Raw genomic sequence first — 11,202 nt, 5'->3', positions numbered from 1 at the left:
TGTGTCTCTGCCGTGTAACAGCCCGTGGCGATTGGGTTCGATTTTGGAGCAGCAGCGTACATGGATTCGTCCCACACGCTGTGCGGCGATGACAGACCAGCGTTTGGAGGCCTTGCTGTCGTGGAGGGTATACGTGGGATGAAGCCATTTAGCAGTGGCCATCTGGTCTGGTGACTCTGGTGATGGAGGCAGGCAATCGGATTTCGACAGTCCGATGTGATATATTGTGCTTAGACCTATGAAGATTCAACTTCCATTGCAGGTTTGGTCACGTCGGCTGGGGGAGGGCCAGTCCCGTAGCCATACGAGTACGGGCTATATCCTCAATTATCCGTACCTGGGTAGTATGGTATAATGCTACCCAAGCGCTTACCCTATATACCCGTCTTCGAGAGGCAGCCTACCCCTCGCATCCTAATGCCAATAGTGAAATCATACTGGATCTGAACGTATAACATTATAGACAAATCTACCATTACTAGTTTCCATAAACCCATCGAATACCCGTACATTGGGTGATGATCACTTCATCTTTTCACGAATCAATAGAGGTACCTAGCATCATACATAACACCTTACCATGTTACTTGATGAGATCGGACCCGTTCTGCAAGTCATGTAATTACATGTATGCTGCAATGCAAAGACGGCACAACCCGTGGCGCCTTAACGACTGTCTGCAGCCTGCAGTCTGCATGCATGTTCACCCTGTGTTTTTCTTTTTGTTTGGGTCAGGGACGGGATGGAGGGGGCGGGGGAGGGGTCCAGATCCCCAAATCACCTCCTCGTGGATGGCCAAGACCCCCAGGAACGAAAAGCACAGCCACCCATCATAATCCCCTGAACGGACACATTGAGCAGGGCTTAATCCCGTTGCAGGTACTGAGAGCCAAGAAGTATACGTGTCGAGAAAGATCACGAGACCTGAATAGCTCTACCTGTTCTATAAGTACCTTGGAGTAGACTATACTGATACTCCACCCCTCCGAAAAGACCCTCATATTGACTTTGATGTTTATAGCCGCGAGATACACTATTGGACGGAAGGAAGATCAGATGTACTCCGTATCCTTCCCGATTTATGACGTGCCGAAGTGGTTCTCCAAGATGGGACTGACACGATGGATACACGGGACGATCAAAGACGCCAATTGTTTGAGGAAACAGAAATTTCTGCCGTGACGCCCGTGGACGTTAATTAATATGTGCACCCCCCGGGTCTTTAATCATTTTTCTTACTTTTTGTCCAACCTATTTCGGCATTGTCGGAGGTGAACTCTACCAATCCTTGCTTTGTGCTAATACTCCCAAATCTTATGTTGGCTATCTATCGTCGTGGTGAAAACTGCTAGTTGATTATGATTATTGACATGCCAATGATATATAAGATATTCATGCTGGGTCCTGAAATATCTCTGCGGCTGGTAACTATGGATAATATCTTGATGGATGCCCCGTGAATCATGCCGTTCCTTCAACAAGATCGACGTAGTAGTAATAACATCATAAGACCAACCTCCTGCCAGCACCACAGCACGGAGTACCTCTACAAGTATTTCATCTGCTCAAGGCCATCTGCTCTAGGACGACAATCTGGAGTCTCTTGCCTCCTCTTTTGCCTCCTCACCCCTCCCCTCTCGCCCGCTTGTACAGTGTTGTTGCCGTCGGCAACCGACCTTCGACTTAGCACGTGCAACTACACCTTACAACATTGAAGTTACAACGGCCCTCCTCCACCCAATTTCCATCCATTCATTCTCCATCCACCCATCCGCCTTGCGCTGTTTTTTTTTCCTTCTCTCTCGCAGCCAGACAGCCATGCCTGCGACAACCAGACAGATCAATCTCCTCTGCGGCTGGCCCTCGCCAGACGTGCTGCCCGCGGGTCTGCTCTCGACGGCGTGCCAGCGAGTCCTGGGACAGGCAGACCCGTCTGCGCACGCCTCCATTCTCCAGTACGGCCCCAACACAGGTCACGAGCCGCTCCGCCAAGGCCTGGCCCGTTGGCTCGGCCGCCACTATGGAGTTGAGCCAGACCCGCAACGCATCTGCATCACCGGTGGCGCGAGCCAGAGCCTTGCCGGGATCCTCCAGAGCTTCACGGACCCCAATTACACGCGCGCCGTTTGGCTCGTTTCACCTTGCTACCATCTCGCCTGCGGTATTTTCACCGATGCCGGACTCGCCGGCAAGTTGAGGGCAGCAGCGGAGGACGATGAGGGGGTGGACCTCGAGGCTTTGGCAACCAAGATTAGACAAGTCGACCAGCAGTCCAAGGCACAGCCGCCACAACAGGTACCATGAACCCCATCCACCCGCCCTTTCTTGAATCCCTTGGCACTGAACAGGGCTAACCGTATTCGCGCCTGCCAGCCCTGCAAGGATCCCGGGCCGTTCCGCAAACTGTACCGGCATGTCATCTACTTGTCCCCGACGTGCTCCAACCCCACGGGCAAGACCATGCCGCTGCAACGGCGCCAAGATCTCGTCAGACTGGCCAGGGAGTGTGACGCCCTCATCGTGTCCGACGATGTGTACGATTTCCTCCAGTGGCCGCTTGAGGGCGACGTCACCCCCCACCGTCCCGATGAGATGAGACTCCCGCGCCTATGTGACATCGACCTGGCCATGGGTCCCCCTCCTACCCCCTCTGACGATACCTCTCATTCTAAATGGTTTGGTAATGCTGTGAGCAACGGGTCCTTTAGCAAGATCGTCGGCCCGGGGGTCAGGACTGGCTGGGTTGAGGCGTCGCCGACCTTTGTGGAAGGGCTGGGCGAAACGGCCTCGACAATCTCTGGTGGAGCACCCAGCCAGCTCTGTGCCGCCATCCTCGGCGACATGGTCTTGCGAGGCGATCTGGAGGAGCACATTGAGACCAAACTCCGGCCCTCGCTCCAGCGCAGGCACAGGCTCATGATGGAGGCCATTGGCAAGTTCCTCGCGCCTCTCGGTGTGCAGACGCGCCGAGGCTGTCTTAGCGGCGGCGGCGGCGAGGTCTACGGCGGCTACTTTGTCTGGCTGAAAATACCATCCGACGATTTCTTCCCAGCGAACCTAGTTGCGGACGCGGCTATGGAGGAGCAGAATCTTATCGTGGGCTACGGCAACATGTTCGAGGTTCACGGGGACAAGACCGGCCCTAGACTCGACTCGGGGATCCGGCTGTGTTTTTCGTGGGTGGCCGAGGAGGATCTCGTCGAGGGCGTTCGCAAGCTGGGAGTTGTCCTGGAGCGCATGCGAGACAATAGGGAGTACTACACTGCAAGGCACAAGGTTCGCGGAGAGGATCACAGCGTGAGGCCTGGAGGGGCTTGGGAGTCGGGGTAGCGTCGGTTGCGAATGGGAGAGGGTGAGGGATACATGCAGCTTACCTACATGTCGCTCCCTGTATGTATGTACCTGGTACCGCCCCAATGGATTCCCATGTCTTCGATGTTCGATCTCACGTTTCACAGAGTCCACCAGGCCGGTGCCAACAAAACTTGGCAAACGCCCAAGATGGGGCTAGTCGCGGCCATGATGTCCTCCATGTTCTCTGGGCTGGTAGGCACGCGTGTCATGATGGCATCCAGGTTCATTACTATTGGCACGGGGGCCCGCGAATAGTACCTGAAGAAGCCGTTTATGACACAAACACAAAATGCACACCTTCCTCGTCCACGAGAAACCGCAACTACTTCAGATCTCGGAAACCGGGTAGTGTAGTAGTTGCGACTGCTTGCTGGCCGACAATCGGAGCAAGTGTGCCCATCGTCTTCGCTCTCGTGTCCGGCCGCCGACCCCAAACTCACCGACATTTGCAGGATCCAGAAACTCCCCTCCTCACAAAAGCCCGCCACCCCGTTCCAATATTGCTGCTCGAGGCCTCCCGGAGCATGCATTGCGCGCGGGCGCGGGTCGTTGTCGTCGGGGGGCGAGAACATGCACGTCGGCCCAGGACAGGACATGCAGCGCGGCTCGCACACGTCTCCACTCGTCCCGGAGCATGCACGATTTGTGTGTGTCTGCGTCTGTGTGACTGTGTGTCTGTGTGCACCCCGTTTTCCATCATTCAGTCTCCCCGTCGCCACAGCTGTCTCGGAACGCATACCCGGCCTGTCTGCCACGGGGCCGAGATGGAACAAGCGTGGTGGGACTTGGGACCAACCTACCGAGTTGGGGAGAGACATTTCGTTCAAAGTCGAGCTGAGGGTTGGGGGCCGGGAGGACTTGGGTGGACCTACTCAAGCCGGGAAAACTCCATGTCTGGGCGAGGACGCAGATGCCCACCAAAAGGAAAAGGCTGGCGGTGAATGGCGAGAGGCGTCCTGGTGGTATACTCGGACGCAGGCTGGTCACACTTACGGTAGAATCCAATTGCCTCGTCCTACGTAGGAACCCCCAGGTTGACTTGAATTTTATTAGCAGCACTCCAGGTGCGAGCAGCGCATGTCTCAGAATCGAGTTACGCGAACAACGCGGGTCTCTCGTCATGCAGAAGTCATGTCAGCGTGGCCAAGACAGCGAGGATGGCTACATTACATTGTATCAAATCGCAGCTCCCCCATTTGATCGTTGATATAACCGGTAGACTCTATGTCCACAATTCCTTCCATGCCGAGTATCCGGTTTCCCTCAACTTACTTACGCCTTGCAACACACGATCGTTGCTCAATCTGACCGCCTTCACCACCCGAGCCCAATGGCTACTCTACCCCCTTCCCGCAGGGGCAGGAAGAACCTCCAGCCGAGTCTTCTCGACTACGACAGGAAGCTTGATGCGAATCGCTATGACCTAGAAACGAATCCCCAGGGTATTGTTGACCTGGGAAGGTCCCAGGTTGACTTCATGCGCGAGGAGTTGGCCTCATGGCTGGACCGGAACCTCACTCCAAGTGAGCTCAGCGGCGGTGAGTCCTTGAAGCCATCCAGGATTTCCCTGGCTATTCTTCCAAGCTTCTGTTGCTGATTTAGACCACAGAGTTCAAGTACAATGTCTCCGAGGGATCACCAGCCCTGCTCCAAGCAGCTGCCGGCTTTATGAACCGCGTCTTCAAAAGCCATATTCCTCTCGAACCAGACAACATGATTGCCACCAACGGAGTATCTTCACTCCTCAACGCCCTGTCATTCAACCTCTGCGACGAGGGGGACACCATGCTCTTCCTCACTCCAGGCTTTGGAGGACTCATCTTCGACGCAGTCATGAGGAACGGCGTCAACGTTGTCAACGTCCCCTGCGATGATGTTCCCGATATTCGGTTCCAAGCCCACGAGGCACCAGGGTCCGAGTCTGGCGAGCTTGCCGTCGAAATTGTGCACCGCCTGGAAACGGCCCTGGAAACAGAAACGGCTGGCGGCAACACAGTCACCACGGTCCTACTAGCCAACCCCGAAAACCCGCTCGGTCGCTCATACGCGCCAGAAGTCCTGCTTCGAGTGTCTCGGTTCTGCGAGAGTAGGGGTTTGCATCTCATAGTCGACGAGATATTCGCCATGACGGGCGGGAAATCCTTCACGAGTATCCTGAGCCTGGACCTGGGCTCCAACAGAGAAAACGTCCACGCCCTGTGGGGGATGAGCAAGGTACAGATACTTTGCTTGACCATCGTTTCTCGTCTTCTCGTTTAAATTTTGACGAGACATGTGTAGGACTTTGGCTTCGGTGGTCTCCGAATTGGCTTTCTGGCGACATATAACAGACTTCTGCGTGAGACAATGCTGACGCTCAGGTTAGTTGAGCCAATGACACCAAAAGGTGACATAACAGGGTCCTGACCATGATTCGCAGCTACTTCAACTGGATCACCTCCTTCAGCGACACTGTTGCCTCTAGGCTGCTTGCTGATGCTGACTATCTCGAGTCGGAGTATCTGCCCCTGTTCCACCAGCGCCTCGACGAAAGAAGAGAGCATATTGGCAGGCAGCTTGATCAGCGTGGAATCCCATATATCAAGCCCAATGCTGGTCTGCACATGCTTATCAATCTGTCAGCGTGGCTTGATGGCGATGTTACCGGCGAGGGAGAGCTCAAGCTCCAGGAGGAGATATGGAAGGCTGGTGTCTTCATGATGGCCGGACAGGTATGTGCAGATATGCCCTCCATCTTTCATCTCGTGCTGACGCTCGTCTCAGGCATTCTGCTGCAGGGAGCCTGGTTGGTTTCGTCTCTGTTTCTGTGTCAACGAGGATGAATTCTCGGTTGGTTTAGACCGACTCCTGAGCCGACTCGGTACCCCGAACGGGAAGGGTCACTAGATGCAGGCTGTCACAGAGTGAGTTAGTATGTCGGCTGCATCATGTCAACGCCTTTGAATTCCAACCATGAGATTACCCGCCTTGGTCTAAGCTGTCTGAGATATACAGACAGCCTTTGAATTTTCCCTCCCACCCGAACCATTGCTAAAGCATGCTATCACCTGACGTTTATTACTCGTTCCTTCGTGCAGCCTTTGCTACTGCGTCGTCCCAATCTGAAAAGCACAACCACAACGCCTCGACCGTGCAAACACTGTATTCCACGTAAGTTGCTGCATAAGAGGGTGATTCGTATCCAGGGTTGCACTTACATGGCCAAGCCTATTGTCAACCCAGTCCACAACCCCATCAGTTCCCAGCCGAGGAAGAACGCGGTGCCAAAAGAGATGGGAATCGCAATCAGGTAGTAAACACCTAGATTGAGGTATCCGCCAAACTCTTGCCAGCCGATGCCCCGCAACAGGCCGTGCGAGATGGCTGCTACCGAGTCGAGGGTTTGCATGGCGGTGGCAATGGGGAACATGGCGATCAGAATCTCGATGACCTTGGGGTCCTTGGTGAAGAGGGACGGGATCTGGTAGCGAAGGGCCATGAGGACGACCATGTTTAGCGATGCCAAGATCAGGCCGAACACAGCCGTCTATGAAAGAAGATATCCATGTTAGCACTGACAGTCTTTTCCAGGGTGAAGGGGCGTGTTGATGATCGGATCATATGCTTACCACTTTGGCCGACGTCTTCGCTGCACGCGTAGCTCCCGCGCCAATCCAGTTGGCAACGCGATTCGAGGCAGCGACCGCAACGGGGGCGGGTATGTTGTATGTCACCGAAGCAAGTGTCACTAATACACTCTGGGCGGCAAGTTGGGAGGTGCCGAATTGGGCAGATGCCAAAGTGAGAATCTCATCGGCAGCGAACTCGGTGATGTGCATGACCATGCCCGGCACAGATATCCGTATCATTGGTCCTGTTTGGTCCCTGTCAGCGTCTCATTTTCATTCCACGTGGCAGTAACATGAAAGAGGGTGGGGAGGGGAGAGAAAGGGGGTTTTGTTTCGATCGGGGACCATCAGACTTACCCCAGTTTGAAAAGGCCTTCGTAGTAAAGCCTCCCCAGCATTGACGCCCATCAATCAGGTAGACGTAGAGGAACAGTAGTACGACCATCAGGTTCTCAGTGATGACGATGGCAACGGGTGCACCCTCAAAGCCCCAGTTGAATTGCCAGACAAATACCCACATCAATAAGGTATTGAGGGGGGCGGCAAATAGCAGGACATACGTGATGGGAGCGAACAGCCCCTGCGCATAGAGAAAGCGCTTCCCACACTCGAAGAGTACAAACGCAGGTATACGAGCCGTCATGATCCGTAGGTACGTTCCGGCCAGCTCTGCCACCTGCTGGTCCGGGACCGCCATGGCGAGTATGCTACCAGAGTGCCACCATAAAAACATCATGGGTATGGCACAAAGCATTATGAAGTAGATCATTCGCTGCATGTGTAGTCCAACCATGTGCCTGTGGCCACCCCCGTACGCTTGGGCGGCCAACGTGTCGAGGCCATTGGCAAGCCCCTGGATCAGGGTGTTTCCTATCATATTGGCCGTCACGCTCGCCACTGCAATCTCGTTAAAAATGAGAAACAACCACCAACATCTCGCTTCCGGGACGCGGGGTAAAGCGACAACGACGGGGGGCGCACATACGACTGACAGCTCCCAGCTCCATGGGACCGATCCTCCCCACGACGGGAACGCTCACCGTGTGGATGGCTCGCTGCAGCAAGAAGCTCACAATCATCGGCGCCGACCACGCGGCTATCGTCTTTGCCTCCAACCGCCATGATGTCCAGACTGCCGACTTTGCTTCCACGAGCTCTGATGGCCCGAAGGAATCTGTGCCAATGCTCTCAGGTGTCCTGGGTCGCTGCTTGCCCGGCAGCAGCGGCGACGTCTCCGTGTAGTCGTAAGGGGGGCCGCATGCCGCCTCCTCGTCCGGCGACCGTATTGCCATCGTTTTGCTGAGGATGTGTGGGATTTAATTTGTTCGTGGGATAACAAGGCCGGCTCGCACTCGTAGTAACTCTCGGTAACCTAGCGGACGATCGAATGCCTATCCCGGGGTGGTTTCTTATATCGCGAGTCCGGTTTGGGGAGGTGTAGTCGTACTCGGACGAGATGTAATCACTCAAGAAGATATAGATGGCTCGCGAGGATGCTCCCCGAGTACTACTTATTATCCGAAATTTCACGCACGTGTCTGATTGTATTATTAAACAATGCTCCTTTGTGACTACTACTGTCACGGGAATAACCATTGTCTTGACACAAACGATTGGGTACAGTTGATTCTCGTGCCTTGTTTGTGCCAAGCTGATGATAATAGTGAACGAGTAATACCAAGGAAGAAGGACCCTTCCGGTGCCGCCAAGAGCATGTCAACAAGGCATCTGAGACATCCCACCAAAAGCACGCAAGACAAGTTCTTCGCCACGTCTGACTAGACGAGGGGCGACAAGCCACCGGCCCTCAACGTCTCCCCAGTGGAAGTAAGCTTAGCAGTACTGGATTCTGAACGGAGTATCCGAGTGGCTTAATATACTCGGATCAAATTCGACAACAGGGATGCCGTACCCGAGCTCTCAGCTCGACCCTTGCCGTGTGGGTGACCAAGTGTTCACCAATCCAGCGGTAGACTAGGCTCGGCGAATCCTGCCGATGCATCGGACCTGCAAACACTGACAAGGGCAATGCCATCCACAGTTCGCAGCTTGTCGTAGCGTAGTTCCCACATAGGTTGAGACCACAGATGACTGGCGTGCTCCGATACGGTGCCACCTCTGTGAGACGTCATTTCCGTGCGGTTGGTGTCTTCTCTGGGCTCTGTGCCACCCGGATGAGGTAACTTCCTGTGGCTGTGACGATAAATTTGCTCAGCCTGTCTCACCTGTGATCACCATGCTGTCAGCACTCAGCAATGTCTCGGTCCGCCATGTCTCACGGGGGTCACCTGTTGCTTTCTTTTGATGTCAACCAGCGCCACCGCCAACCATGGGCCATAAAACGAATTGATAATATTTCGCTGGCTCTCCAAACACTGAATCCTGTCTACAAGTACGTACGAGGGTATTAAACTGAAAGGTGGCTCGGCTGATCCGGGGGGACCCTCGGCCTCAATTTGCCTTCTCGGGGATGCCAGGAGTATCAGCGTGGCGATTGATCAGCCGCTTCCAGGGGATTGAGTCATCATCAACCTCAATGCAAGCCCAGCAAGACAATTGGTCTTAGATAATACTGTGTGACCGCCAACAGAAAGATAGGAAGTGTCCTTTGTTCTCGGCGACCTTATCCACGTGCAAAGAGCGTTAACACCTGCCATGCTCCCTACGCGTCAGTTGTTAAGACTAGCAAAGGTAGAGATACCTGTTATAATTACCAGTGCGAGACACAGGAACATGGGTCACGTTTTGGGGGACGAAACACACAAGAGCCTCACCGCAGACCCCCACGCCGTGGCTTGGTTCTAGGATGCCAGATAATACGAGTGGGCTTCGAGTTCTCACTGAAATTCCACGGGCCACATTTGCAGTGAGTACAAAATGATAGTCTAAATACTCATGTAGTATTAGTACTACTCGTATAATAAAGTAAGTTTCAGCAAGTGTGAAGAGTTCTGCTCTCGTTGGGGCAACATCATATTAGTGACCCGCTTTGTTGAAAGACATCCTCAGTTCAAACCCATGCCACGACCAGGTGGTGTGGAGAACTGGGCCTGTCCCGCCCTACGGCACGGGAAAGCCACAGATGACTGGGTGGGTTATCCTTCATGTGCTTGGTATGTATAAATGTTCACAATTCCCAGTCGAGTTGCCAAACCTTGAATTGCTTGACCAGCCCACTCTTTCCCACGGCTATCCTCGGAGTCCCGAGAACACCAAATGACGAGTCCCTTGAAGATGAAGAAGGCAATCAGTTATTTCAGTCTATGCCACAACTATATCTGGTAGCTTTGGTGAGCTCCCCTTGTCGCCCAAGTTCCGCCAATTCCCCCGCTAAGTGCTACTTTCGGGTAGCGGCCCTTCAACATCGACGGAGATACGAATAGGAAGACACGGGATCCCGTCTGCTACCCCAGAGTCGAGCCGCTGAGGGGCTGATTATTAGTAAGGTCGGCGATGACCAGCGAATATCGGCTGCTTTATTCGTACTTCGTATGTTTTTTTTCGCACCTTTTTATTTCCACCATATTAATTATCGAGCTCCTTTCCGCCGTCGTACCAGAAACTATATCTATGTACATACCTATATGGTAGAAGATACCACGCGTTCCGGTAAAGCCTATGTGCGTGGTTCACCCACTTCTTCATCCGGGCCGTATCCCAGCTCCTCAACTAACCGTAGTCGCGCAGCCAGCGACTCGCTCTCTTGGTAAATGACCATGTCCATAACATCAACCTGCCCGCCTTGACCGAGACTCATCCTGTCAACTCTTGCGTCTATGCGAATCTGATCTCCAATCATGAGTTGGCAAGAATCAGAATGGGACCTTATTACAACTTCCCGCTCGCTGAGCGACGCGACCTTCTTTGGTACCTATTCAATAGTTGTTCTCATGCCATCGCCGACTTGGGTCCCTCGACTTTTAGTTAGGGAGGTGCTGATCATCAGATTTCCCAGCGGATCCCTCCTCTTGAACAACCTCTTGAGGGTAATGGCAAACCTGTGCCCAGACTCCGTCTCGTAGAAGAACTGGAAGTCTTCATCGCCAGGCGAGTTTTCCTCGCAGCACTTTGTCATAACATCTCAGGCGCCAGGTCGGGCCGCGCCCCACTCTATGCAGTTCCATGCTCTCACCCCTGAAGCGCGCAATCCATCTTTGTATGAGAATGTCGCCGTTGTACAGCCGAAACGGGCGATGCGGCATGATACGCCGAGACCTTGTCCAGGATTCAAATCGGGTAT

At 53.9% G+C, this 11,202-nt stretch overlaps 3 protein-coding genes across 3 annotated transcripts; 2 read left to right on the top strand and 1 right to left on the bottom strand.

Annotated features, from left to right (window-relative positions):
- Nucleotides 1-1,818: 1,818 nt before the first annotated feature.
- Nucleotides 1,819-3,330, top strand: YEY2_1 (aminotransferase-like domain-containing protein; the record flags this gene model as incomplete). Its single annotated transcript, XM_083192977.1, has 2 exons — nt 1,819-2,295; nt 2,374-3,330. 2 exons carry the CDS (start codon nt 1,819-1,821, stop codon nt 3,328-3,330), a joined length of 1,434 nt encoding a protein of 477 aa, XP_083052034.1.
- Nucleotides 3,331-4,684: 1,354 nt separating this feature from the next.
- On the top strand, nt 4,685-6,240 carry ACO1O0_003525 (pyridoxal phosphate-dependent transferase; the record flags this gene model as incomplete). Its single annotated transcript, XM_083192976.1, has 5 exons — nt 4,685-4,892; nt 4,964-5,568; nt 5,635-5,714; nt 5,774-6,065; nt 6,118-6,240. The coding sequence occupies 5 exons, from the start codon at nt 4,685-4,687 to the stop codon at nt 6,238-6,240; spliced, it is 1,308 nt and encodes a 435-aa protein (XP_083052033.1).
- Nucleotides 6,241-6,547: 307 nt separating this feature from the next.
- Nucleotides 6,548-8,254, bottom strand: ACO1O0_003524 (MATE family efflux transporter; the record flags this gene model as incomplete). Its single annotated transcript, XM_083192975.1, is given in 5 exon segments — nt 6,548-6,880; nt 6,963-7,207; nt 7,320-7,859; nt 7,948-8,017; nt 8,036-8,254. 5 exon segments carry the CDS (start codon nt 8,252-8,254, stop codon nt 6,548-6,550), a joined length of 1,407 nt encoding a protein of 468 aa, XP_083052032.1.
- Between the last annotated feature and the right edge of the window lie 2,948 nt (nt 8,255-11,202).

This window comes from Amphichorda felina (assembly GCF_050947745.1).
Source record: "Amphichorda felina strain 45539 chromosome Unknown scaffold_3, whole genome shotgun sequence".
Lineage (NCBI taxonomy): Eukaryota > Fungi > Ascomycota > Sordariomycetes > Hypocreales > Bionectriaceae > Amphichorda > Amphichorda felina.
Note: the sequence above shows the minus strand (reverse complement) of the source record. Positions and strands in the feature narration are given on the sequence as shown.